This window comes from Aquila chrysaetos, chromosome 5 (assembly GCF_900496995.4).
Source record: "Aquila chrysaetos chrysaetos chromosome 5, bAquChr1.4, whole genome shotgun sequence".
In the NCBI taxonomy this organism is placed as follows: Eukaryota; Metazoa; Chordata; class Aves; order Accipitriformes; family Accipitridae; genus Aquila; species Aquila chrysaetos.
This window is the reverse complement of record NC_044008.1, coordinates 8,221,254-8,247,447: the sequence shown is the minus strand read 5'-3', so window position 1 is coordinate 8,247,447 and position 26,194 is coordinate 8,221,254. Positions and strand designations below refer to the sequence as shown.

At 40.6% G+C, this 26,194-nt stretch overlaps 1 protein-coding gene across 3 annotated transcripts in view; it reads left to right on the top strand.

Annotated features, from left to right (window-relative positions):
• The window catches only part of FAM107B (family with sequence similarity 107 member B), a 62,315-nt gene extending 36,632 nt beyond the window's left edge, over positions 1-25,683 (top strand). For all 3 annotated transcript variants that reach the window (XM_030015574.2, XM_030015573.1, XM_030015572.1), the window contains 3 exons: positions 16,018-16,201; positions 20,333-20,486; positions 22,486-25,683. In XM_030015574.2, the coding sequence (XP_029871434.1) occupies positions 16,074-16,201; positions 20,333-20,486; positions 22,486-22,602 (399 nt within the window). In that variant the 5' untranslated portion in view covers positions 16,018-16,073 and the 3' untranslated portion in view covers positions 22,603-25,683. The remainder of the gene's footprint in view (positions 1-16,017; positions 16,202-20,332; positions 20,487-22,485) is intronic.
• Positions 25,684-26,194: the final 511 nt, after the last annotated feature.

Below are 26,194 nucleotides of genomic sequence, written 5' to 3'. Positions count from 1 at the left end.
ACTCTAGTAAACCCACTGCTGCTGACTTGCAAAGTTCATCCATTGACTTCAAACTTTTAATGGTCTTATTGTCATTTTTTTATCACTGTGTGAATTTAACTAAACATTGTTTTCCTGGAAGCACTAGGTTTTCAATGGTAGTAAATGTTTATGTTGAGTAGAAGCCATAGGAAAACACTGAGCCCAGTAGGATGGGGTTCAAAATTAATTTGCAGACATATACTTCCTGAATCAAAATCTGCACCCCTGTACAGCCACAAGACTTATTATTTGTTCCACCAGGCCCTGAGGTGTATGTTTAATTAGGTGTGTTTGTGAGAGGGAAAGGGCTCTTGTGAAAGAGGGTGTTTAACCCGAAACTATGGAGTTGTTAGCTTAGCTATGTACAAGATGATGCCATGTGGGTGGACTCTCATGGAGGTAGGTGACTGTCACCCTGCTCAAACACACATAATATTGCATCTCACGCATCATGACTTTGCAGCAAACAGGTTAGTAGTGCAGGCAAGGTGAGGTTTGGGGATGAAGGTGGGAACCAACATCTTTTTTCATCTGGAAGATCTAAACTCAACAGTTACCTGAAGTGTGAGCGGGATGTTGCCTTTGTGTGAAAGACAAGCTGAGGGTCATGTCTCTCTGGAGGGAAGCAACATTGACTGAGGGCAGTCAAAGGTAAAATTTCCAAAAGTTCTTCTATTTTGTAAGCCCCAAAGGCCACTGGCTTCCAGGAAGATACAGGGTATGAAATGGGGATAATGATTCAGCCCTCTGTGTAGACTGTAAGCTTGTGGAGCATAATGACTCTCTCAAGTGTGTGTGGACAGTGAGGTTACTCTAATTTTGGTTCTAATTGCCATTTGCAAAATAAATGTATAACACGAGCTCTAATGCAACTCAAATAATAATGATTGAAATCTTGTTATTTCAGCCTTTTGTAACTCCTTCCTCATTGCCTGCATATATTGTGAAAGATGAAGGAGCTGGGATTTTTTATCTGACAATGTCCTTAATAGAGGTATTTCCCTCTTCCACTTGCACTTTTTAGTCCGATCTTAATTGTTACTGAGATTCTAACCTTTTCCTACAAGTCGTACTGCTTTGTCTGTACAGTTGAAGTGGTACAATTCTCCTCACTAGCTGATGTGTTTATGCTGGTACAGCTGTTCCCAGTCTGGAATAAGTTTGCTTGATGCTGGTACAGATAGACCTGTGTGCTGATTTTCACTAGTGCATTGCACTGGCAGAAGTTGTGTGATCCCACCTGACTGTGTCTGTCTCTTCTGGGGGTTTTGCTTCCCTGCAGGGCCTGTTTGTGCATGCGGGTGCAGCATGAGCCGATCACTGCTATAGAGTTTCTCAAATACGGCTGATTTGGGACTGGCTGGAGCAAGGTGTCATCTGCTGCAAAGATCTTTAAGACGCATATCTGGCTGAGCTAACACCATGTTCAAACCATGTTTGCCATGTTCAAACACTTACCAGTTGTAGTTTGGTGCCATTAGTACCTGTGATGGTGCTGCTCTCAGCAGTGCTGGAAAGGTGTAGGTAAGAGAACAAGAAGTATTAATGACAAATCTATGCAGGGGAGGGCTCCTGGATTACTTTGATAGCCTGTTTGCTTTCATAACCAAATGCATTTCTAAACTGGAAATAGATCCTGTTGCTGTCTGGCAGTAAAAATGCTGCCTTTGTTGTGTTTCTGTGCAGCTTTTCCAATTGCTTTTTTGGGATCAATGTTAAAGCAGGTGGGATGACATCCTCTGTGCAGGCAGGCTGTTGGGTTCAGTGTAGTAGGTAGGAATCCTGTGTTTATAACATCATATATTTCGATGATATGAAAAAAGCTATGGCTGACTTGTTAACATTCATATTAACGGATGACTATTAACATTCTCTTGATGAAATGGGACTTAACTATAGCAAACTTTTTCTGTAATCTTAAACACTAACGTGTATGTAAACTCGCATTGATGCAGTGGCTGAAGATGCAATATTTACACCCTGCTGAGCACTGAGACTGTTGAGGAGTACATGCTGTTTTAAAGAGGACAGATTTTGATAAATGGGTCTCTGTCTTGTTCTTCTCAAGCATGTTAGTAATGTGCTGTATTCACCAGTGGGATAGGAAAGCCCTCAGGCTCCCAGCTCTCATTCCGGTTTTTCAATGTGGATCTTCATCTTGGAGTCATTTCTGAGAACTTATTTACTAGTACAGCTTACAAAAGCATGTGTTTAATGTGTCTTTTTTTGTTTTTGAGGTGATAAATCCATAGACAAATAACAAAAAAGAAAACAGTAGGGACTTTGGTAATAACTTGGAAAGGAAGAAATTCATAAAAATAGGCTTGGGGTGAAAATGGCATTGGTCCTTCAGGCATAAGACTCATAAATCCCTGGCATTTCTTTTGCAGCACCGAGAAGTTCACAGCCTCTGTGTTATTAACTCTAACATCTTTTCTAAATTTTATTCTCTGTATCTGTTAATCCATAACTTCTTAGCTTATTTTAAACCATCAATTTCATTTTCTAAACTTCATTCGGCAAATTACTTATTTGAATTTTGCCTCTTGACTCTAAAACAAGCATTTGTTCAATCCTAAAAAAAGAGTTCTTAACCTGAAATGGCTCCAAAACTTTTGACAAAATGCTGCCTATAATAGAACAAAGCATAGTGTTGTCGTAATTTATGATGTTTCTTACTGATCTGCTCATCCAAAAAAGCCTGTCTTGCTCTCTCAGCATTTGGTATCCAACATGTTGTCTTGTGCTGACAACCACAGCCTGTTCCAGATTAATTTAAGCCTCAGTGACTTGCTCAGCATCACAAATCCAATTTTTGGTAGAGCTGAGAATAGAGCGTCTCTCTTCTGTCGTGACTCGGTTCCTTGCTGTAATTACGGGGCAGCTTTCCTGCTGAGTGAGTGAGCCTCTGTTGTGACCAAGCCCATTATAATGAACAGGTCCCACTTTATATTTTGATGAATTCCCCTTGCTCAGTAATTTTTTTGCAGTTTTAAAACATAATTCCTCAGTGAATCGTGGCAAAACATGACTGTCTAATTAAAAAAAAAGAAGCAGATGTAAATTTTCTACTTTGGCAATCTGGAATTCTCCACTACTTGTTAAGCAAGCAGGTTGAGAAAGTGATTTGTGTTCTAAGATGGTGGACAAGCTGTGATGTATGTAGGAACTTGAGTAACTTGAGTTAAAATGTTTGAAAGTGTTGTGGAAGGTTGGATTGTTTTATTCAGATTTATGGGACTAGTAACAGGTCAAGTTTACAGTAAAGGAAACGGGCTTCCACCTCCTTTCATTTTTTAGAAATTGTGCTCACATTTGCAGACTACTTACCTTTCCTGTGGTGAGGTACAACCCAAGGAATCAAGAATGCATGAGATGCCTACACAAATACCAATTCCTCTTTCACCCTTGATCACAAACACAGTTCCTCTCCTTCTAAGAAGTCCATAATATCTTTGTAGGTTACACAGTCACGGAGAAAACTAGTAATTAATTTAGTGATATGAAAGGCAGTGCTTGCTGGGCTGTGACGTGGTGCAATGTGTTCACTGGAGTGCTGAGTGTTCACCCGTGACCATTTGTTGGAGTGTCTTCTGGTTGCAAAACAGAGGTGTGCTTTTTAAAAAACATGGGGGTCATACAGGCTCATTGGATTTTTCCGTATTTGGGTTTTTTAAAATAGACCATTTAGCTATTGAATGAGAGCAGGAAGAGGACTGCAGAAACACGTTTTGCCGTTTCTTCCTTCCTTCTACAAACATCTGAGACAGTAAGATGATGTCCTGCTGGGGACACCACATGATAACATTTTTAAGGAGTTCTTAACATGCAGTTTATTGCCAGCATACAAAGTTTGTTGGCCTGAAAGTTTCCCTCTTCGGTTGCAGGCCCAGCAGGTGCTAAGAGCCCCCCAAGTTGTCTGTTCAGCAGAGGAACAAAGAACAGGGCTGGCCTCAGGCATGAAGAGGTGCAGCTGGCAGTTGGCAGTTATGATTGCCTATCAATAGGTATTCATCGTATTAATTAAGCTGCTGCTGTTAAAACTGGAGCTAGGAGACAGCTTTTCAGCCTGCCTGTTGTAAAGTAAGCTGAGTCACCTGTGAAATGGTGTTAATAAGAGGGTTCCAAAGCTTGTGAGAAGGCTTTTCTCTTCAGGCTGACAGCACCCTCCTTCAGAGATGTGGTTGTCTGGTTGTCTATATGCGAATGACAAATGGCATTCACTTCTCTGGAAGCTCTGTACACTACTTTCGTGAACCTTAACTAGCAAGAGCCAAGCTGTGACCTAATACTGCTTTTGTTCCTCAGCTGCAGACATCGTACGACAAAGACTTTCATCTTCTTTCTTGGCTTTACGCAAGTCTTGTTTTGCAGCCCTTTGGTTTTTGCTTCTTTAAGGTTTTTCTTTATTTTTGAGCATGAAGAGACAAGAATATGCACACTTTATTTTCCTTTATGAGATCATTGTGAACTAGTGTGTAATTTTTTGGGATGCAAGTGGTTTAACAGTTTGACGGACATCCCTTTGGTGCCTCTTAGGACTACTGCGCGTTTGTTTGCTTGTTCAACTTACGTACTTAAGAGTTCTTCCAGGTCAAGTTTAAGTCCAGTTCAGTTCCACTTCTGTAGCACATAAAACAAGTAAGCCGTCCTCTCAAAAGCCCTGGGGAAGGATGAGAGGAGCAAAGCTGAGCGGTCCTACTAACTCTGGTGGCATGGCTGGCCCCCTTCATTAGTGCTGCTGAGGAAGGACAGTCTTGAGATTTTCCTTCAGGTGATCTGTCAAGCAGAAAGGTAACAATTGTAGGAAATTCCTTTCCTGCCAGCAGCTCACAAGCTCAGCAAACAATCCCTTTGTGGAGAGACTGGGGTCATCCCTCTAGTTTCTTATTTTTCTTCATTAACTACTTGGAATTTGTTGAGTAGTTCCTTTCTGGAGGGATTAGGGAGTGGTGGTCTGTTTTTCCCTTCCTGAACCTCTTCAAACCTTTCTAAGAAAACCAAAACAAGAAGATGACCTAGAAAACACCCTACACATATGTGTCACCATACACAACTTCTTCTGTCAGAGTATAAGCTAAAATCTCCCCTGTGTACATGCTATGCTTGTGTGACTGCTTTTGTTTTAGGTGTTGACATTCTGGGTTCTTCATTCCAGGGAGGCTAAAAGGCCAAAGGCAACTCAGTTGTGTGAGCAACAGTTCAATACACTGTTCAGATGGAGGCATGTTCCTTTCGAAAACAACGCCCTTCCGTCTGAGAAGCAAGGCAGGCTGTGTTACCCTTTTATGTGCAGTATACTGACTGATAACTCAGCCTTGCCCTGGTGTCAGAGCTTCCTGATTTATGAGGTTGTAGTAGAAGCTGTTGATTGTAACTGCTCATAAAAAGCATGTAAAAAGTCACCAGCTTTGACAGATGTGACCCAGTGTCAACATTTTTTTCAATTTTTGTTTTTTATAAATTCTTGTTTTTCAGAACTCTCATTTCTTCCATCAAACAGTGAGAAGATGTTGTTCCACTAAGTGGCCTGTGGCATGTCATGTTCTTTGCAGGGCTCCTGTTGGTCACTGTTGCAGTTTAATAGCTTCACGTGTATCAGGCTTGGTAGTCGTAAACCCATATGGTGTATGCCCTGCCTCCTGTAGCATACATTTTCAGGAGGCTTGTTCTGGCTGACATACATTCTTACACCTACTCATTCCTTTTAAACCCATTAGGGTATCATGCCTTTGGAAGGTCATGAGTAGGGTGTGCAACAGCCTTCTCTTGAATTTCTTACTCCACCGCACTTTTGGAATATCAAGTCATCAGTTTTACTGGTCTCCTTATTTTTGCCTTTTCCTTCAGGTCTTTCTTCCCTGCATTTGTAGTGGTGTCCTTTTCAACTGAGTTGCAGTGAGGAGACACATACCTAAAATACATCTCTGCCAGCTGAGAGTAGATAAAACAGGTCTGGGCAAGGAAGGGTATCTGTGGACACAGTGCAGGCTGGAATGTGGATGTAGTTGCCTAGGCCAAGACTAACTCCTTGAGGTGAAGGTTTTATTTCTTTCCTGTGAGTAAGCTGGGAGTGTGTTAGCTTGGAGTAGCAATAGGTTTAAGAAAATTATTTCCTTTTGTTTCCTTTTCTCTGTTTCTAAGAAAAGATATTCCTTGTGTTAAGAATCCAAAACAGAGTCTGGATGCTTGCTTTGAGCTGTTTGCCACCAAAGAGAGAAGAAAAAAGCAATCTTTGCCAGTGCAGATTTTTTGTCTTTTTTTTTTTTTCCTCCCTTTCCTAGGAAGGGGGTCCCTTCCTAGAAAATGAAGGGAACTTGAGTTGTTGAGTTGGCAGGTAATTGATAGTCTGAAGAAGTACTTAACTTTTACATAACTACCTATGAATATATTTAGGAATCCAGCAAGCTGCAGTGGACCGTGTGTTTTTCATTATGTTGGTGTTTTTAAATTTGTTGAAAACGGGCTTCTTTTATGAGTGGTAGAATTCCTTTTAAGTTGTCATTCAGAAACACCCAGAGGGGAGACGAGGCATGACAGCTCAGCAGATCGTGCTGTGCCATAACCCCAGGCAGGACGCTGGTGTGCCCTAAGGAGCAGCACGTGGCATGAAGCAAAATCTGGAGGTTCACCAGCCCCGATTGGCAAGACTCGGGGATTTACAGCACTGGTGTAACTTAGGCAGCATGTGAAATACTTTGCTCGCTTGGTCTCATTTTTGCTGCTCTAGCTACTGAATGCATAACTACCTGATTAATGCAGAGATTTTAATCTTCTGACCCCTTTGCAAACACTTATTAATTGCATTCATAGATTTATAAATTTGTAAAACTATAAGGGATCATTATGATCCTGGAATTTGGTCTCTCCATGCAATTGAACACAAATCTTTTACGAAATCTAGTGGTTTATTCCCCTTACTTTTAAAGCATGCGTCTTATTTTAGGAATTTGTTTTTGTAGCCCCAATCTCCAGTCACTAGAATTTCTCAAACCATTGTCAGGCTTGTTGCTTATAGGATAATCAGGCTGGTCTTAATCTTCACTTTTTAAAAAAACAAATGAGCAAAGCTCTTAGAACTGCCTCAATATAGGGCATGTTCTCCAGTTCATAGGTATTGCTCTTCCATTTGCTTTTTAACTTCCTATTTTCTATATACATTAGAAAACTGTTTGCTGTGCCAATCAGGTTTACATACGTGCCAAGTAACCTGCCTCTTCTCTTGCTCCGAAATATTGTCACTTATATCAAAGGTCATTTTACCCTTTTGGCTTATATCTGGCACAGACGTCTGCCCAGTTGAATATTTACTAGGACCCTCCGTCATCGTCATCGTCATCATCATAGCATCTGGAAGAGGATTTCTGTTTCAGGACTATGACCTACACTCTTTTGTTCCTGGACTTTGCTTGGCCTTACTGGGGCACACATTACTCTCTCATCTTGCTCACTAGATCTTGTGAAGAAAATACAGTACAAGTGCAAAACCAACCACCATCGACGTCTTTCTCTCTTCCCTGGAAGAATCTTGCTGAAGTCTTGTGAACTAGATTTAAAGAGCATTCAAGATTCACCAGTCTCCTTTTAAGCATCTCAAGTCAGATGTTTGAAATGTTTCCACTCTCCCAATTAATCAGAGGCTGCTGGCTGCTCTGGATTTGCCCCTCTCCCTCAGCAATATACCTCTTCAGTGTTAAACCTTTTATATTTGGAGAATCACTGTCCTCTAATGCTGATGTTTTCAGAAATGGAATGACTTAGAAGTAAGACTTGCTGCTAAAATGGTGTGGGATTTAGTCTGTTTGCTCTTTAACTTTAGCGGTTTATATAAACATGGATTTGGGTCAGTCTTCCCCCTTCTCCCCCCGACTTTTTCTACTCTGTTCCTGTCTGCAGGAAGTCCTTTACCACTGGGTGACACTGTTTGATAGTTCTTAACATTTGCAACGGTGAAGCCCTGAAGAAACTCCTCTGACTCTTTGGACTTCTGATTTTGAATCAAGGCTCAGTTTTCCTACGAAATCCCATATTTTAATGTAGTTAGATTTGATTCAACCAAACCTGCCCTGATTTTTAATTTAGTGGTCCAGACTGACTGGTCTAGAACATTGATGGTGCACTGTAGCTGCAGGGAGTATAAACTGATCTTACTTGCTTTTCTAATCTTAAAATCTCTTTTAAAAATGTGTCACTTCAGAATCGCATATGGATCACTGTTGACCCATGTATGAATAAATTGCTGGTTACCTTTTGGGATTAATCTAGTTGCAAACTGTGCTGTAGAGTGCATTTCCTAGGAGGCATAATTTCAGTGATCTTCTCCTGAAAGTCATGTTTACTGCAGTATAATAATTACCTGTGTAGTGTATTGGTGAAAACCAAATATATATTTAGTTGTATCCCTTTGCTAGTCATGATTTATTCCTTTCAAATGAATGACGTTAGATGAGGTGGAGGGGAGGGGGTGTGTGTATGACATGCTGTTGTTCTTCAGGAAGAAAGCAATATAGTTACTAAGGGCCTTTTCGATGAGAGGTGTCCAAAACACTGGCTCTTCTTGCCATCAGAATGGCTTTCCGTATCCCCAACCCTGTCTAGGGTTTTCAGTAATCACAAGGACCTGAGCAAAAGGAATATGGAGTATAGAAAGTCCTTAATAAACATGCAGGACTTTTGGGGAAGAGAAACGATGCAGATAAGATGCATTGTCTGCTTTATCTGCCGTTAGTCTTAGATTGGAACCATGGTGTTACAGCATAGACCAGGATTTAGGGAAGATGGGCGCTGTTCACAGTGTGCTAGTCCTCATCCCGTGTCTTTCTGTCTTTTCCACTGCCTGTATTAAAAATTAGATGCTAAGTAGTTTGTTGCACGGAAAATCTATATCCGTGTTTTGCCTGCATCTGACAAAAAGGGGATCTAGTCTCTGCCTGCAGTGGTGAACGAAGGTCTCCCTCTCCTTCTTCTCTCCCAGTGCTCTTACAGCCCACCTTGCGTGGAGACCTCTTGTTGCAGTAGGAGGGGAGAGCCACTTTCTTTCTCTCATCTTCCACCTCTAACTACACAGCTGCATTGATACTTCTTCAGCATTTTAACTGAGCAAGAGAAGAAAGAAATGCAACTATTTAGAGCCGGTACTTTCACCTGGTTTCAAAGCTGGTGGCAGAGAGCTTCATCACAGATCTTGCAGCCTGAGGAAGAATTCTTCTGGATTAATACAAATTCCTGTTCATTGGTCCTAGTGATTTTAGTGGAAGGTGAGGCTATTCTTAAAGCAGTTTGTGTCTTTCTGCATCTCTTTTCCAAGTAGACTAGAGACCACAAGGAACCAGCCATTCTGCCCTCGCCAGCATTGCTCTTTAGTCCTCAGTCTCTGGGGGGATCTAGGCTCTTCCCTTAGCACCCAAGACTTGACTGTACTTCAAAGCACAGGAACAGAGACTGCCTGGTGGTGTTTAAATTGAATGAAAGCCATAAACAGCTCTTTGCATTTGAGAGAATTGTAACAGTGTGGAGCACTGCCCCAAATCTTGCATTCTGTCTCCCTTTAGGTATCAGTGCCAATGCAAACATCTTTAAAATGACCATCTTTCTTCTGGTTTCTCATCTAGTGAATGTTTTTTCCGTGCTTTGTTGACATTACTCTCTCAGCAGTACTTAAGGGAAGAAAATGAGTGTTAACTGGATGTCCTTGAAATTTTGAGTGGTTTAGTTCATTTTATCCTCTGAAGTGACAACAGGAACAGCTTCAGTAGCCAGCAAGCCCTTCTTCTTTCCATATCCTTGACATCACCGAGATTGCTTTGGGCTGCCCTGATCAAGTGAGCAGGAGTGGCACCCTTGTTCCTGAGAGAAGTCTACGTGGTCTGTCAGTCTTTTGGCAGCCATGCAACTAATGAAGCCGTTAACTGATGATACCCAGTATAAGGAAAGTGCTGTTGAGTTAAACTGTTCTGGCATAGTATGGACAGAAGCTTTTCAGTCTTGCTACTTCTTTGTGTCTGCTGGGATCTGAAGATTTAGAAGCGCATGACCAGGAGCAGCGAGATTGGCCTTGCAGAAGCTCGTGGTGATTTCTAAGATGCTCTTCTCTTGTACATGTGTGAGCTGGGGCACACAGGGATGAAATAACCTGTCTAAGATCAGTAAGGCAAGGCTGGAGTCATAAATAAAAGCCAGATGGCTGCCAAAGGGTTTAAAAGTCTGATGGTGTTCATTTTGTTTGAAGAATAGTAATGTAGTAAGTAATCTAATAACAGGTTGATAGTTGATGAGCGATCCCTGTGGCACAGTAGGTACACACTGCCCTAAACATGTTTGATTCTGAGGCAGGTGAAGACACTCTCCTCTTCTGATCTAGAAACAAAACTCGAGTAGCTGGGAAGTGGCAGCCTGTTTGAACAAAGCATGAGGGGCTGGGAGAAATTGCAGCTGCCAGGACCTCTCTGGTCCTTCCCTCTACCTCTGCAGGCAGCCTGGCTGTGTTTTGCCATGATCCAAACCCCATCATCCCTTTCAGTTGTGAAAGACGGTGTGAATAAGAGCCAAACTCCTTGGACAGTGGCTGGCTTGAGCATCTTGGCTGGGAAGGGTATTTTGTATTCTATTTTCAGGAACTCTTACTTTGAATTAAAGGGTGAACTGTGGGAAGTTATTAATGATATCTACAATCAAGGATTAATCAAATAAATCTCTCTAGTCAAGTGCCTCTTACTGCACCCAGAACATATGGGTAAAAATGATAGCAGTGGTGAGCTTTCATGTGCAAACAGTGCTGAGATGGTGCCTGGAAAGCCCACTCTGCATTTAAGTAGCTCTTTCGCTTTCCACCTGAGCTGGCTGATGCAAGCGGTGCTGGTTGTGTAATGTCTAAGCAGAGACGTGCCGAAGAATTTTTATTCCAATTCCTCTTGAAATCGGAAGGGGGAGAGGAAAACCATATTTCTTCTCAAAGAATGCCTTTGGGTTACTTGTAACAAACCACAAGTCTACGCAGTAGTTTAAAGAGCTAAAAATGTAAGTCTTAAAAAATAGCGTTTGATGGTTTACAGTACAGCTCAGAACAGATGTTGAAGCTTTTTTGAGAATAAAATCTTCAGGAGGTACTCAGTGTTTGAGCTAATGCTTCTGTGGAAGACATTAATTCAAGAATTTATAAAGGCAAAAAGGAAATCATGTGAATTTAGCCTTAATGTAACTTTTGGATCCTGGACTAGTCTGTTATTTTGATGTTCATCGGTATTTTTAGGCATTTATTTATCTGCTTTTTAAGGGGCCTCAACTCCACCTCTGCTTTCATAGCTGGAAATAATTGTGGGAATCATTTGAAGGGTGAAAATGCCATATATATGTGTAATAATGTAAATATATGGTGTCTCGCAGGAATTTTTATATTCAGATTCCATATGTAGAGGGTGATTTCTGTTATGAGGAATACCAGATAGAAAATAAATGCAATTCCCTGAATGCCATATAAACACGAGGGTTTTTTTGGCATGAACTTTCCTCTCTTGTGGAAGCTATGGGAGCCCTGTTGTAGCAAAAGCTCTGGCAGCTGCTGAATCCTTAACCCGGTGCTGTTAAGATCTACTCTGAATCTGTTAAAAATGCTAGTGGCTGTCTGTAGTTCTCTTTGTACGCGTGTTTCTAGTGTTACTACCATTAAGGGACTTTTTCTGAAAAAGACCCTCTATAGATAGAATAAAAAATAAGTAACATTGGAAGCAAACGTGTCTGTTGGACATGCTCCCCCAGATGTAACTTGCATGCTTCTGGCACACCCTGGTTCAGTTGTATCTATTCAGTATGATCAACTTGACAGGTCTCTTCCATTCTCCCTGAATTTACTTGTGCTCCAAGGAAAATAAATGAGAGAATTGCAAGTATGTGACCACTTGGTCTTGGCTCTCCAAGACTGAGGTACCAGTATGGTACTTCTTGATTGCTCTAAGAGCATCTTTGTATCTGAAAACATTAAACTTCTGTCTGGGAGGATACTTGAAGTTATTTTTATACAGAGGCATTTTCTTTGTCTACTGGGATATTGAAATTGCTTTGTAGTTCTGTTTGAGGAGTTAGAATTCCTCTTCCATGTAGCATCCCCAATTTATTCTTTCTCGATGAAAATTCATGCGTACGTAAGAAGTCATGGACAAAGTCTGAGAGAGTTACTCAGGCAGGACAAGATAGGGTAGATAAATGCTTTTGTGCTGCTTGTGCAGCAACAGCTAATTCAGCAAATGCACTGGGGAAGCACCTGCCAAATTAGTGGTTGTATTACACTTGAGCCAAGCTCAGCTAAAACATCCCCTGAATCCAAATCTCTTTCCTTTGTTTTGGAGCAAGGTAATGGGGAAACACAGAAATGGATTGTGCTTTCTCAATTGATCATGTAACAGCAGATGGTTAAAAGGAGCCTCTCAGATGCTCTTAAGGCGGCATATTCCTGCTAAGTGATTATTTGGATTGCTCATGTCCCACCGTTGCACCTAGTGGTGATCTGAAAGCAGCTTTATGGGTTGTGTACTTTTGTGGTGATGAGCACTAGAGACTTGTGGAATTAATATTTTTTTTAATTGATTAAACTTTGACGACTTTCGAGGGATTCTTGAAAGCTTGACTGGTTTATTGGTGTGAGCCTGAATCTCAGAATGAAGCTCTGGGGCTACACTGCCAGCTCTGTTACTGTCTGCCATTGGCATGGTGAATCCTTTGTGCCTCAGTTTCCTTTTTATGTGAAACTTGCCTGTGCTTTTGTAAATGTTTGCTTTGAAAGGGTGTGGGTAGAAATCACACTGTCTTAATTGTATTGTTTGTGTATAATATTACACAGTGACTCCACAGGACTGGGTTGGTGGCCTCCAGCCAGGCTGAGGTTTGCAAAGGGTGTGAGAGGATTCACTGAGTGGGAACTGGGTGCCCTATTTTGCTGGCTCTGTTTGGAAATCCTAGCTGAAATCATTTGCAGCCTAATCACACGCTGAAAGCATCTTCAGTTCCCAAGGGAGTTTTATTCATTCAAGTTTGCTGCTAGTAGAGTTCATGTTACATTAGGAAACCACAATTCCTGACCTCTGAGTTGAATACATTTTTAAAAATAGAGATGGGACAGAAGAAAGAGGAATCAATAGACTTTATTTTAAGGGCTTGCCAAAAGCAAATCTATGTGCTGCAAAGTATTACATCAAACTTTCTGAGATATGTATGACTGAATGAAATTGTTTTCAGGGGCTCGTGTTAAAAAAAATAGTACTTTGTTTATGGCAGACAGTTGTAGGGTAATTCTGCATTTTTCATCTTCGCCTAAGCGAACAGAAGACTTGTCTTAAAGGAGCAGCAGGTTATTTTCGGATTTACTTTAATGGAGGGCTGTCGATGACAAATGCCTTCTAGAAGACTTGCAGCCCCATCAATGCGACAGAACTGATGGAGGGGTACAGAAAAACAAATACTTGCAGAGCAGGTTTATTTTGGGTGGTGGCTGGATATGTAACATCTGAGTTGTTTTAGTTGTGATAAGCCTGAAGTGAACACTGAGGAAGTATGAATCATTGTGTCCTTATTTAAAAAAAGAAAAGAACTATAGCTAGTTTATTCATTGTCTATGGTAAAGAGAAAAGACTTCCACACATTTTTTATTAGCAGCATGGTGCTATGTGTTATATGTTGAAAAGTATGCTGTGGTTTGGGTTTTTGGGAGTTTGGTTTTTTTTTTTTTTTATATGGCACGCAATTAAACAAGGAGGGATTTGAGATAGGAGTTTAGCGAAGGGCCACCGAGATGGGCTGGGGGCCAGGGCGCAGGTGCTGTGGCAAAGGCTGAGGGACCTGGGCCGGCTCAGCCCGGAGCAGAGGCAGGGTTGGGGGGACTAACAGCAGCTCCCTGGGCCTGGGAGGAACTTACCAAGAAGGTGGATGGAGCCAGGCACTTCACCGTGGTGCGTGGCTGGAGGGTGAGAGGCAGCAGGCATGAGTTGAAACAAGAGGTTCATATAGGTGTAAGGAAAAACTTCACCATGAAGATGGGCGAGCAGGGTTGCCCGCAGCGGCTGTGCAGCCTTGGAGGACTTCAGGACTTTACTGTGTAAAGTCCTGAGCAACCTGGTCTGATCTCATAGCTGTTCCTGCTCTCAGCAGGAGTTTGGATTAGAAATCTTCCAAGTTTCTTCTGACTACAGTTTTCCAATGATCCTGTATATTTGGCACGTGTGGTGATAGCTGGTTGCTTGATTGAAGCAAGAAGGACTCTGAAGGGGTGGTGGAAGAAGTGTTTTTATTGCATGATCAATGTCAGTAAGAGGTTTATGTCATGTACAGCAATATACTTACATAGTTTTGAACTGTGGGCAATTTTTATATTAGTTTCAGAGGTCCCTGTGAGAACTAGCACCCCCACAGAGTTAAAAAACGCTACATATAAACTTGCCTTGAAAAACTAATGCAGGGGCCACCCTGAGAGCTGCTCACACTGGTAAGCTGTTTCTCATTGGATTTGCTCTGTAGAAGCTTGCTCATCTGTGTGAGATGTAGCACCAGTAAAACACAATTCACATCATCCATTCAAACAAAGAAGCTGAAAGGGCTATCCCGGGTCCATTGGACACACTCAAATCTAGAGTGGCTTCCCCGCATCCGCTGAAAACTTACTCCTGTCGTTTTGCTTTTTCATCTGTAAGCACACATGCAGCCCAAGCAGGGTGATGGTGGTACTGTTCAGTATTAATATACTGAAGTATTAGTGGAAATCTTTCCACTATATCAAGTGGATTTTGAATCAGACCTGAGCAGCAATATGAGATTCCTAATGACAGAAAATAGTTTAGGGATTAAACTGAGACTGAATTTGGACAGGTTTTGCAGCCCGTGGAGTGAGAGAGGGAGAGAAGGGCTGGTAACAGTGGGATCTAAATTAAAGTACATATTCAGCTTTTACTGGAAAATACGCAGCAAATCCCAGTGATTCTCTCATCTGTGTCATAGCCCCGTACCATACAGTGTTCAGCATTCAGCTGTTCTGCCAGTCAGGCTAATGGAGGTCTCTCGCCTTTTCTTTCATGTCCCATTGTTTCATCTCTGTAAACCCACATGCTGTGAGATTATTTTTTTAGGGTCTGTTTGAGGGGCCAATGTTTCATCAAACTGATAATTGCAGATTCTGTGTGCAGGTTCCACAACAGCAAACGAAGGCAGAATTGCTCTGAATGTGCTTTGTTTTGGATGCTGAACTTTTTGTGACTGAGGCTTTGTAATGGAATGGGATATGAATGGTCACGTATAAATTATTTGAAACCATAGTTTACTTGTCAGCTGTTGATTAAAAGTTGGGATTTGGTGTATAAACAAGCTTTTTAAAACAGGATAGGAAAATGCCATGTTTCCAGATGATATAAATCATAAAGACTTCATTGCCTTTAGATCAGTGAATTTCTGTGGATTTTCACTGGGTGAAATATGGCCTTTAAGAAACAATCTCATCCAACTTTTTCTCCTCTACCTTCCCCCTCAAAAATATGTCCCCCCATCCCAACAATTGCAGATCTGGCAATTTCCACACAGAAGCTTTTGCTCAGTGCAGTACAGTTCAGGGCTTATCCACAGAAGGTGTTTTCCCCATAGCTGACATGATACTGGATGGCAGGAATGTCTTCAGGGTCTCAGTATTGCTGATCTAAAAATGCTTCATCTGAGTAGGCTTATTAAAATCAATAGAGCTCTTCACGCGCTTAACCTAAATTATTTGTCTAATTCTTAAAATGGGGGGAATCTGTGTCTCCAAGTCAATAGATGAAGACTGTTGGAGATGACGTTGTTGTGAAATTGCCATCTATTTAAAAAGATGCTACTGATGTTTGCTCTGAGAGCCTTTACTTACTACAGACAAAATTAATCTAGGAAAAGCATAACTGTTACCAATGTAATATGCTGCCTTTATGTTTTAATACATCTTTAAAAGGCCTTTCAATGCAGATTTACTGCAGTTTTCCCCCTGTTTTACAGATACTGTGAACAAGGACACTGAACCCAAAGACCCATATCCCATTCCAAGAAAGATTATGGCTGAACCAGACTACATAGATGATGACAATCCTGAATTAATTAGACCTCAGAAATTAATTAATCCCGTGAAGTCATCCCGGAATCATCAAGATCTCCACAGAGAGTTGCTTATGAATCAGAAAAGGTAAGAGTCTAAAAATGACTTGCGCCACCCTCCCACCCCAAACACACAGCTTGCCACCTTGATGAAACTAAAACTCGTTTTACCCAAAACCCATCAGACACTTTTTGATTCAGATCTTGTAGGTGAAAAGACTCTGTTTCTTAACCATGGCATTTATTTCTGTTTGAATTTCAGTTGCTCTGCAAAAGCTTGCTATAAAAGACTTTTAATTTTGTTTTTGTGAATACTCACAAAGGGTCAGTTTCAAGAGGAAGCAGTTCAGTTCTCCCCTATCACATTTCATATTGGTTACCTGGGCACCATAATTTGTCTTGAACTCTTAACTTCCTCAAGTATTTCACAAAATTTTGCTATTACCAGCAGGATGATAAAATCTGTGGGTTTTCACTGTTCCCAGCACTCTAAGTTTATGGAGCCACTTTTAAATCAAAGAAATCATATATTTTTATTTCACATGAAACTGTTCTCTACTTACTTGATCTTTCTTGCAATGCAGTGTGGTAGTCTGGTGCCTGCTCTGCTGCTGCACAAGTGTTTCTTTGTATGTTATGCAAATGCTGCTTCCTCCATTCTGGGATTGGATGCACAGCTGTTGCTCTATATATTGCTTTTAAAGATGTAAATAACTGGAACTTGATTTCATCAACTTCAGAGACACAGGCACTTGGCCCAGAAATAGCTGAAGTTCTGTTACTAAATCTCTTCAGCAATGGAGGACTTATTTAGGAAAGGTATTAAGAAAATAGCTACCAGACCACACGGTGGAGAAAAAGCCACCAAACCTTGTGATGCTCCTCCATTTACACAAACAGAAGCTAACTATGATAGAAATTAGCGATTTGGTGCATTGAAGCTGCCCAAAATGGACTTTCCAAAGGCAAGGGTGTGGTGATCCACAAAACAGAAGTCGAAGAACAGTATTTCAGAATGCATCTGAGAATAAAGTTGCTGGTAGCAGCCATTCAGGCTTTTTGAGACCCAGGACCTTGATAAAGGAGAGGAGGAAGCTATTGCTTCAGCTACTCCAGCACAACTGTGTTTGTCTGTTTGGCAAGAAGAGTCACATTGTGAAAGTTTCTCTCTTTTTTTTTTTTTTTTTTTTTTTTTTTTTCCCCTCCCCTCTGGCAGGGTAGTATTTTGAGGGGAGAAGGGGTCTTTTCTATGTGTAATAGCAAAATCCTCACAAATGCTAGGCTTAGATACTTAATTCTAAATGAACTGCATACACAATACAGCATTTCTTTAGTGATGAAGAAGTAGAAATGTTTTACAGAATGCCAACTGAATTGGAAGAAACTGGCCTAAATAGGTGTTTGTCCTATTTTTCGGTAATGGGATTAAACATCAAAGTCAGTTCCTAGCACCAAGAAGTTTATAGTCATTGAAAGAAAGATAGTTGAAGTTTCCCGACTTACGGTCTTATTCTAAAGGATGTGGAGGCTGCAATAAATTAAGGCTACTTTTTTTCTTTTAAGTTTATGAAAGCATAAAGCACTTTTAAATAGTATGGAGTTCTTTTCTTCTAGGAGAATATCCTATTACACAGAGGAGTTATGCAGCCCTCAATACCCACTCTTCTCTTATTGTGATTTTGATTAGCTGCAGCTGTTAATTTTAGATTCTTATTTATTGGTGCAGAAATGAAATACTTTGAGGGTTTTCACCAGCAGAAAAACTTGTGTTTTTGGGAAGAGGGTTAGCCTTCTGTGCTTCGTGCCCCTGTCCTAGCTCTGATATGAGGCTTTTGGTAATGTAGATATTAGGCTTGTGTTCTGCTCTGTTACTGTAAACTGTCATATGTATGGAGGACTTCTGGTACTCCTACAGAATTCTGCTTAACATGCACCTTATTTTATTGTGAAGACTCAGTGTAGACACCAGCAGCTTCACTTTTTTACCAGTCAGCTTTGAACAGCCTTTTCTGGATCTTAGAAGATATTAGCCAGTGCTGGTCTGATCATTCTCCATGCCTACTGTGAGCAGTGTCTATTGAGTCTTTAACTGATGTAGTTATTTACTTGCAGAAATGGTAGTTGTTTGCGGCAAACAAAGATCCAGGTAGTGGTACCTCAAGGCATTGGTCACTTATCTTAAACTGTTTTTACTTATTAGGAGTCAACCTCAGTTCTGCAGAGTATTGGTCCTGTCCCTTTGAGGTTTTAACCCTATCAGCTCTAACTTGTGTTATAGCACACTTTGCTTACTCTGTATCAAAGATTTAGGATTTTTTATTTAACCAGAACAATCACCAGGAGGTGATACAAGACTCCCAGTTAATCCAGTAGTCACCTGTTTGTTGCTTTTCCTTTTTACATCTGAGAGTGAAAACAGGATTGACGATACAGTTGTTCTGTTACAGATCTGACTACCAACCCTGCTTAATTAGACTGAGAGGTTGTATTTACTTGTATCTTCTGCAGGTCGCCTTTATTATAGCTACAGCACACCTAAATCAGTCCTGTGCCTCTGCTTTGTTACAGTGCAACCTTACTGAAAAAAAGCAGGACTGAGTAATGTTACTTAGCAGCTTGCATCTGGTTTGTGGCTGTCTTGATTGCTAATTGCCAGCATGGAAGTTTCCATTGGTTCAGCTCTCACTGATCCAGTAGTAGTAGTAGTAATAAAAAAATCACTCCACCTTTTCTCTGCCTGACTTCAGTTTTATGTGTTAAAATGTAATTAAAAAAGCAGTAAATATAAAATACGAACACAATCTTGTAGTTTCTGTTGCATTCAGGCCATGAGACCTATTATGAGAAATAGGGAACAGCGTTTGGTGTTGCTAAATATTTGATTTTGCTGTCAGGGTATGTACAGGGATAGAGTGTTGCATAATATATGGAGTCATTCATAGATGTCACGATAAAATGGCATTTTAATGTATTATTGGACATGCTGTCAGATATGCATGTTATGGAAGAATTAGGCAACCACAGATACAGAGCAGGTAGGGAAAGGTAAAAATACGCTTTCTGAAAGCTTATTCAGATTATTGAGTTTCTTAAAGTTGAAATAAAAAATGGTTGATGCTAAACTTAATGCTGGATGTTTTCGCATAATAGTCTTCACAGGGAAGACGACAATAACAAAGGCAAATTTCAGATCTTTCTGCTCAGACTTAAGTGATGCTAATATCTGAATACAAGGGAGAGCTTTGAATCTTATCATAACAAATTTTGAAAACATCATAGCATAACAGAGATAAAAGAAATAGCTGAAGTCACAAAAATAAGTAGGACTAAGTGTATATCTGTTTGGGTGCCTGTATAAATGAATTCATGCATCTTCCCAAAGAGTAAGCGTTCTCATTTTAGAGTAGTTGTCTTGGAAAGCAATTTGTGCTGAACAGACTTGAAATGCTCAGTTGATGTAGTACCTAAAGTCTTTTGAGAGGGAGAATCTTCCAGCCTTTGTCTGGTCTCCAAGGTGATTGCAACTTTTTTTTATTCTGGATTTTTGTTGTCTTAGCTCTTTGTGGTTTTGAGTGTAGCCTGGGAGCTCTCGCTGGAAATAGCTTTGCAGCCAGGCATGGATAAAGCTCTCACATTTTTCAGGGAAGGACAGAATCCACGATTTCCAGGAGCAGTGTGACAAAATCCAGAGGGAGACCACATTTTAGTTCTGTCCATGCAAACTTCTATGGGCATAACACCCTGCGTAGGACTGTCTGAACACAATCTCTCAGTTATCAGCCAGCAAGGGAAGCCTTTTGTCCAAAATTTGTTTCTAGCTCTACTAGAGACTTGATTTGTGGGTTTTTTGTTTGGTTTTTTTTCTTCTTTTTTTTTTTAAATCCATTCTTCTGGAATTGAGAGAATGGAGGGAAGACTAGAAGAAGATGAAAGTCAAAGTAGTGAATTATACAGGAGAAATACTAGCATGCACGTTAAAGGAAAATATCCTCAGTATTAATATGACTTAAATTCTAGTTTAGGGTTTTGGTTAGAAACCAGGCACGTCTGCATGTTTTTTTCCTTTTAATTAATTATTTATATTCCAATGTATCTAAATAGGCAACTACTTGACTTTAGAAAACGTGCCTACAGTTCTGTGTGAATTTCTGCTAATTAAAACTGATCTCTTTCTTCCCTGTTCCCCCCCACGCCACCACTCCTCCCATTTAATTTGAAGGGGTCTTGCACCTCAGAACAAACCAGAGCTACAGAAGGTGATGGAGAAAAGGAAACGAGATCAAGTTATTAAACAACAAAAAGAAGAGGAAGCACAAAAGAAGAAATCAGACCTGGAAATAGAGCTACTGAAACGGCAGCAGAAACTGGAGCAGGTGAGTTGGGGAATAACACTACCTTTACACACCTACATCTGAGCTACTTACCTGAGGCTCCCTTTGCAGACAGGAAAAAAGCAGCAGCCAATTTTTGGCACATTTCCTCTGATCAAATGCAGATATCTTTTTTTAGGATGAGTCAAATCACACTCTACAATTACCTGTTTGTTGTCACTTACTCTATAGGAACTGCATATGGTGTCTGCCTTTGGTCAAATGAATCCTGCACCAGACAACAGGAATGTGTGTGGAGCACTGACCTTATTTAACCATTGACACTGTGGTGAATTAGTCAACTCTTGTAGTCTAACTATTAAGAGATGATCCACTAAGAATGACTGTTAGGCTGTAGTGCAGCAAAACTGGTGGATGCTTAATGAATAAAAAAATCAATTGATTCTTTCTCCTGGGGTACGTAAGAAACTAGATGACTTTAAAAATATCTTTTGTAGCCTTAAAACATGTGAGCCCATTGGCATTTTCAAATGAAGGAAAAGATCCTGAGTATGGAGATATGTGGAGTTGGAGTTCATTGTGGTGAAGCTTACTGCTAGGCACAGGGCCAGCCAAACATCTCTGTGCCTCTTAAGGCACTTCGTGTACCTGCAAGGAAATAGCTCTACAGTGAAGCACCTCATCAAAGAAGTCACTGTGCCTGAAGCATTGCATTTATTTTTAAATAAATGAATGCTTTAAAACAGTATCTTTTGTTTTTCTCAATGGAAATCAATTAAGCCAAATAATTACTCTATTGAAAATGAGGTGTAATCCAATCATTATTTAGGTTTGGGGGTTTTATTATAGTTTTTTTTAATTAGGCTTAGAAATATTTTTGGAGGGAGAAAGCTATTGTCTTTTTAAGGGTATCATCCTGTCACTTTTCCTTTCTGCTCTTAAGGGCCCAGCTTCAAACAGTTCAGCTTGTGGGAAAATTTGATTTGAAACTGAGCTGTCCAAGGACATATGTAGAATAGAAAATTCTGTAGAAGAGGAAAAGCCTGCCCATCGCAAACAATATTGTAACTTCGTAAACATCATAGGAATGGCACTAATTTACAACACGACTCATGGAGGAACGTTGTCATGATTTATTCTAACAAGGCATGTCCCTTGCCAGTGAACCAGACACAAAGTAGAGATTATTTAGGTAGAGCCATACGTGGTCCCCATTAATCAGTAAGACCTTGGTCTGTTAAAAAAAAAAAAAAAAAGAAAAAAAGCTCCTTTCAGGAGCTTTAGTTAGTTTTCTAAAGGGTTGTTTCTTCCTTTCTGCTGACTTATCTGCCTTCACTGAGGATTGCCAGGCAATCTGTATTCTGTGTGATGTGTAGGCTGTGTTCTGTACGAGCACTGTGTAGCCTCGCCCCATAGAGCAGAGTGTCTAACCTCACATGTAATTTTGAGTGTCTGCATGGGCAGGAGCTTCAACTGGGTTAAAAATGTCAGTGAATGGGCTCTCAAAAATGGACAACTAGGGGCCAAGGAGGAATTTTTTTTTTTTCTTTTTGTGATAGACAAAACAGATACACCAAAAGAGGCTCAAGTTAGATACAGAAATCCATACCTAAACACTCAAATAAATTCTGCAAGTGTGTTCAGTAATAGCTGTTCACATGTGTTCTCCCACAAGGCACATTTGTTCTTGTCCTGTTGTAAAAGCCAGAGAAAGGAATTATTGTAGTTTCTTTAATGAAGATGTTCAAGAATTTCTTCAAAAATGCTTCATCTTGTTCTCGTACTGGGCTTGCAGAGTTTTTGTCCGTCTTGCAAAGGTGGACATCTGGAATGAGCTAGAGCCGAGGATTTGAAAAGATTTATCATTTATGAGAACAGATACTCCCAAAGAAATGCAACTTTATCTTTTCCATGAGAGAAAGAAAGGAAGCATTTTAAAGAGTTTTGCATGGCCAGTTATTGAAACCTTTAGGTTTTTGTCTTGTATTTTGGAGATCTGTTTTATATACGTTTTTTTTTTTTCATGTGATTCCCTTTTAAGCTGGAACTGGAGCAGCAGAAGATGCAGGAAGAGCAGGAAAACGCACCTGAATTTGTCAAAGTCAAGGGCAACTTGAGGAGGACGGTCCAGGAGGCAACAGAAGCACCAGACTCCTAGAGCCAGCGCCTGCTCAGACTTCCAGCTTTCCTGCAGAGAGAGGCTTTTGCAAGTTGTCTCAGATTTGCCCCTCGAGAGGGAAAATAACAGCATCCAGCTGACACTTACTGAAGATGAGATTTTTAATTCCTGGGATGTGTGGATTAAAAAGACAGTACCATAAACAGATCGACTTGCCAAATGCAGTCCTGAGATCAATGGATAAGGAGACTGTTTGTCAGTTCAGTGTCATGGACCAGTCTGATGTGCTTACTCAGAGATTTTAACCAGGGATACTAGAGAAACTCCTTCAGTGTTGCACTGCTTTATCTCTTGTGATCCTAGTTTAGTGGAGATACACAGATTATATTTTGCTTTAAAAAGAACAAAAATCCTCCTGTGATGTCTTACGAAGCTTTGCTGTGCAGGTAGATTGCCTCCATCTAGAACTACAGCCTGTGTATATCCCACAATAATTTGTGTTTAGTTGCAATTTTTATCAAATCTGGGAGGATGGAGGTCTATTGATCACTGCTGCCCATCCCCACTAGGATAGGCAGCTGTGGGCAAGATGAGAATGCTTCAAATTCACCAGCAGTGAAAAGTTGAGCAGCCTTAAAGCCCATTTTTCCTTGTTTGGCTTGTAGAATTTGGGCTATGAAGGAGCAGAAATCTGATGATCCTCTCACCAGGGAGAATCCAGAAGCTGATTTATCTTTGTCTCTAAACTTACACCGTTGTGTACAGGCCTGTGCAGTGCTACCTGTGAATTTACCTCTCAATGCAAAATGACCTGTCTTCTACTTTTAGTGTTTTGAAGTCCTACTTACTTTGCTGTTGTGGCCTTTCTCATCCAAGGACATGCTCATCTGAGTACAGTGTTAACACATTACTTGGTAGTGTTCAAACTTATTTGCTGGAACTGAAATCAGGAATCTGATCTGCCATCAGTTCCGGCTCTTCGCTTGCAGGATCTTGTTGCAGTTCGTGCAACAGAGCAGCGTTTAAGCCAGACCAAACTGATCGTTGGAATCTACTGAGATGGAATTTTTTTTCCCTAAAGTGAGGCATAAAATGAAATTCATTTTATCCCATCCTTCCTTTAGCCTCAAGAAAGAAGGGGAGTGTGTTATCACTGAGTCTTAGGGTCCAATTCTGTCACCTTCTGCCTTTCCACAAGTTGTCCCTGTGTCTTGCCATTAAATAAAATATTGCTCAGCTTGCACAGGGATGGCAGAATCTGATCCTTCATGCTTATGACTACTAGTTTTCCAGGAAAGCCTGGGTTGAGGAAGGGGGAACAGATTACTCATGTAGGATTATAGAATTGGATTCTCACCTGTTGTGAATGGGTGCAGGTACCTTATCTTCAGAATCTGGGGAGAAATCCTCATCTTCCTTGGTCGGCACAGTCCTAGCTCTCACTGAAGCTGTGTTCATCCTCATCAGCTGAGGATCTAATCCTAGTCTTTGCCTTAGGATGCTAAACAAAATAATTTCTACTTTGTAATGACATTGGACATAACTGTTTGAGAACACTTTTTATTAATATCAACAGTGGTATGTTTGTATTGTAGAGGTGGTGGGGGAGGGTTTGTTGGTTTGTTTTTTAGTTCCTTTTGCCTTTCCTGTAAGTATTGGACATTTTAAATACAATGTCAGCACAGCACTTGGGACAAAATGCTCACAATTAGAAATGTTTCCAAGATACAGGCTTCAATTTGTCAAGATCCAGGCATTTTTTATGAGGACATAATCAGATTGAGAGTAAATTGAATTGTGATAAGTCTATTGCCATTGATTTAGACTTGCAGTGTGATTCACATCTAGAAGATTAAATATGAAGATGGCCTACCAGACTGTTCAGATTATGGACATAAAAAAGACAAAGGCCAAACGTAAGACTCTTCCATGTATTTTCTCAACAAAGGAACACCCTGAGTGTTGCAGGTTCTTCACTCTCTCCTTCCCTTCTTCTGGAAGGAGAGCATCTTCCTTTCTGGCAGCACATTATTCAAACACTTGCACTGATTGAGTTTGTTTCATGTTGTTGAGACGGCACTATATACGAGCCTTCCATGCCATGCTCATGTTTTATCTTAGCCACTCCCAGCCTACCAAGCTTCATGCCTCTTGGTTTCCACTCCACTATTAACCTTCTGCTCAGTGTGGAAATGTCTAGAGGTTGGTGAGGAAACTCTCCTCTGGCTTGAGCAGACCATTTCTTCTCAGCCATTTCCCCTTGGTGAACACAGCAAACCTACCATGCATGCACAGTGAAATGAAGTTGGTGTAATCCAAATGGCACCAGAGTCATTGGGAGACAAGGACCTCTCTTTGGCTTCAGTGAGTGTGTTGGATTGGGCCTTTCAAGGCTGAAGGCATTCTGCTTTCTCTCCATGTTAGCTTGTGATTCAGGGTAGAGTTTCTCTGTCTGAAACACAGGAGGCCAGAAAACTCCCTTGTACATACAGCATGAAGTAGGTTTTTGTTTTCGGTTGGAATTAATTCTCTGTGTGAACAGAACATCAACGTGTGTGTTAGAACATCTTTGAATTCTGCTGACCCTTTAGTCTAGGAATCCCAGCCACCTTCATGTCAAATTGACAGGCAAAAGCTTGTCTTTAATGTCAGGATTGGGCTAGAATGGGCAACCCTTAAATGGGTGGTCAGCTAGTCACACCACAAGTGTCCTGTGCGGCTACTCAAGTAAGAAACTGCTTGCCAGTAAGCGTAAGCAATTCCTAATCTTCCCTTTAGCTATATGGGTTTTGAAGCAATCTGGCAAATATTTCAGTGATTTGAAAATGGCTCACTTACCACTTTGTACTTTTTTAAAACTCTTGCTTTTGATAGTATAGTAGTAACTTTTTTAGCATTTTTGTGGCTTTAACCTTCTGTTAATATCTGCACTTGTTTGAGTGTACATATATAAATATATATAAATATAAAAAGGGAGCCTTAATGGATTTGTTTTCATAATTTAATATTTTTTGTATTTGCTCTTGTATAATTGTTTTTAACTAAAGGTATTACAAGAATGAGGGTGGAATACTTAGAACCAAAGTTATGCTTAATAAAATCTACTACATGCTTGGCGTATGCAGTGGTGTCTGTCATGTCCTGCTGAAAACAAAACCTCAGGGACTGCGCTGAGATATCCAGGTTCTTTAAAATTCTGCAATGCAGGGGTAAGTATCAAGATCATGATGACTTTTCGTTCCTTTAAACTGCATCTGTGTTTGTATATGCAAAATTGCTGGCAAACTAGTTGGCAGAAAAAGCTCATTGTGTCTCTCAGTCTTATTATCTTTTGAATATTTTTGATGCAGAAAATTTTTAGGACTGTGTAGCTGTTCAGCTAGCACAAGGTGAGGTGGAGCATGAGGGAAAACTTATGATGGGAATCAAATAACTGTGGAACTCGTTGCCTATCCTGCTAACTTCATCAAAGTTTGCACTGAGCAAAATTCAACCTTGGAATCGTTAGCATTGCAACAGCTCCATCCTAAGAGGGAGTGAGGAAAGAGTAATGAGCCTGGTCATAGGTTCAGTCCTGCAAAGGTCCTTTTAATTTAGCCAATGCTCAAGCCTTTGGTTCTAGTAGGAAAAA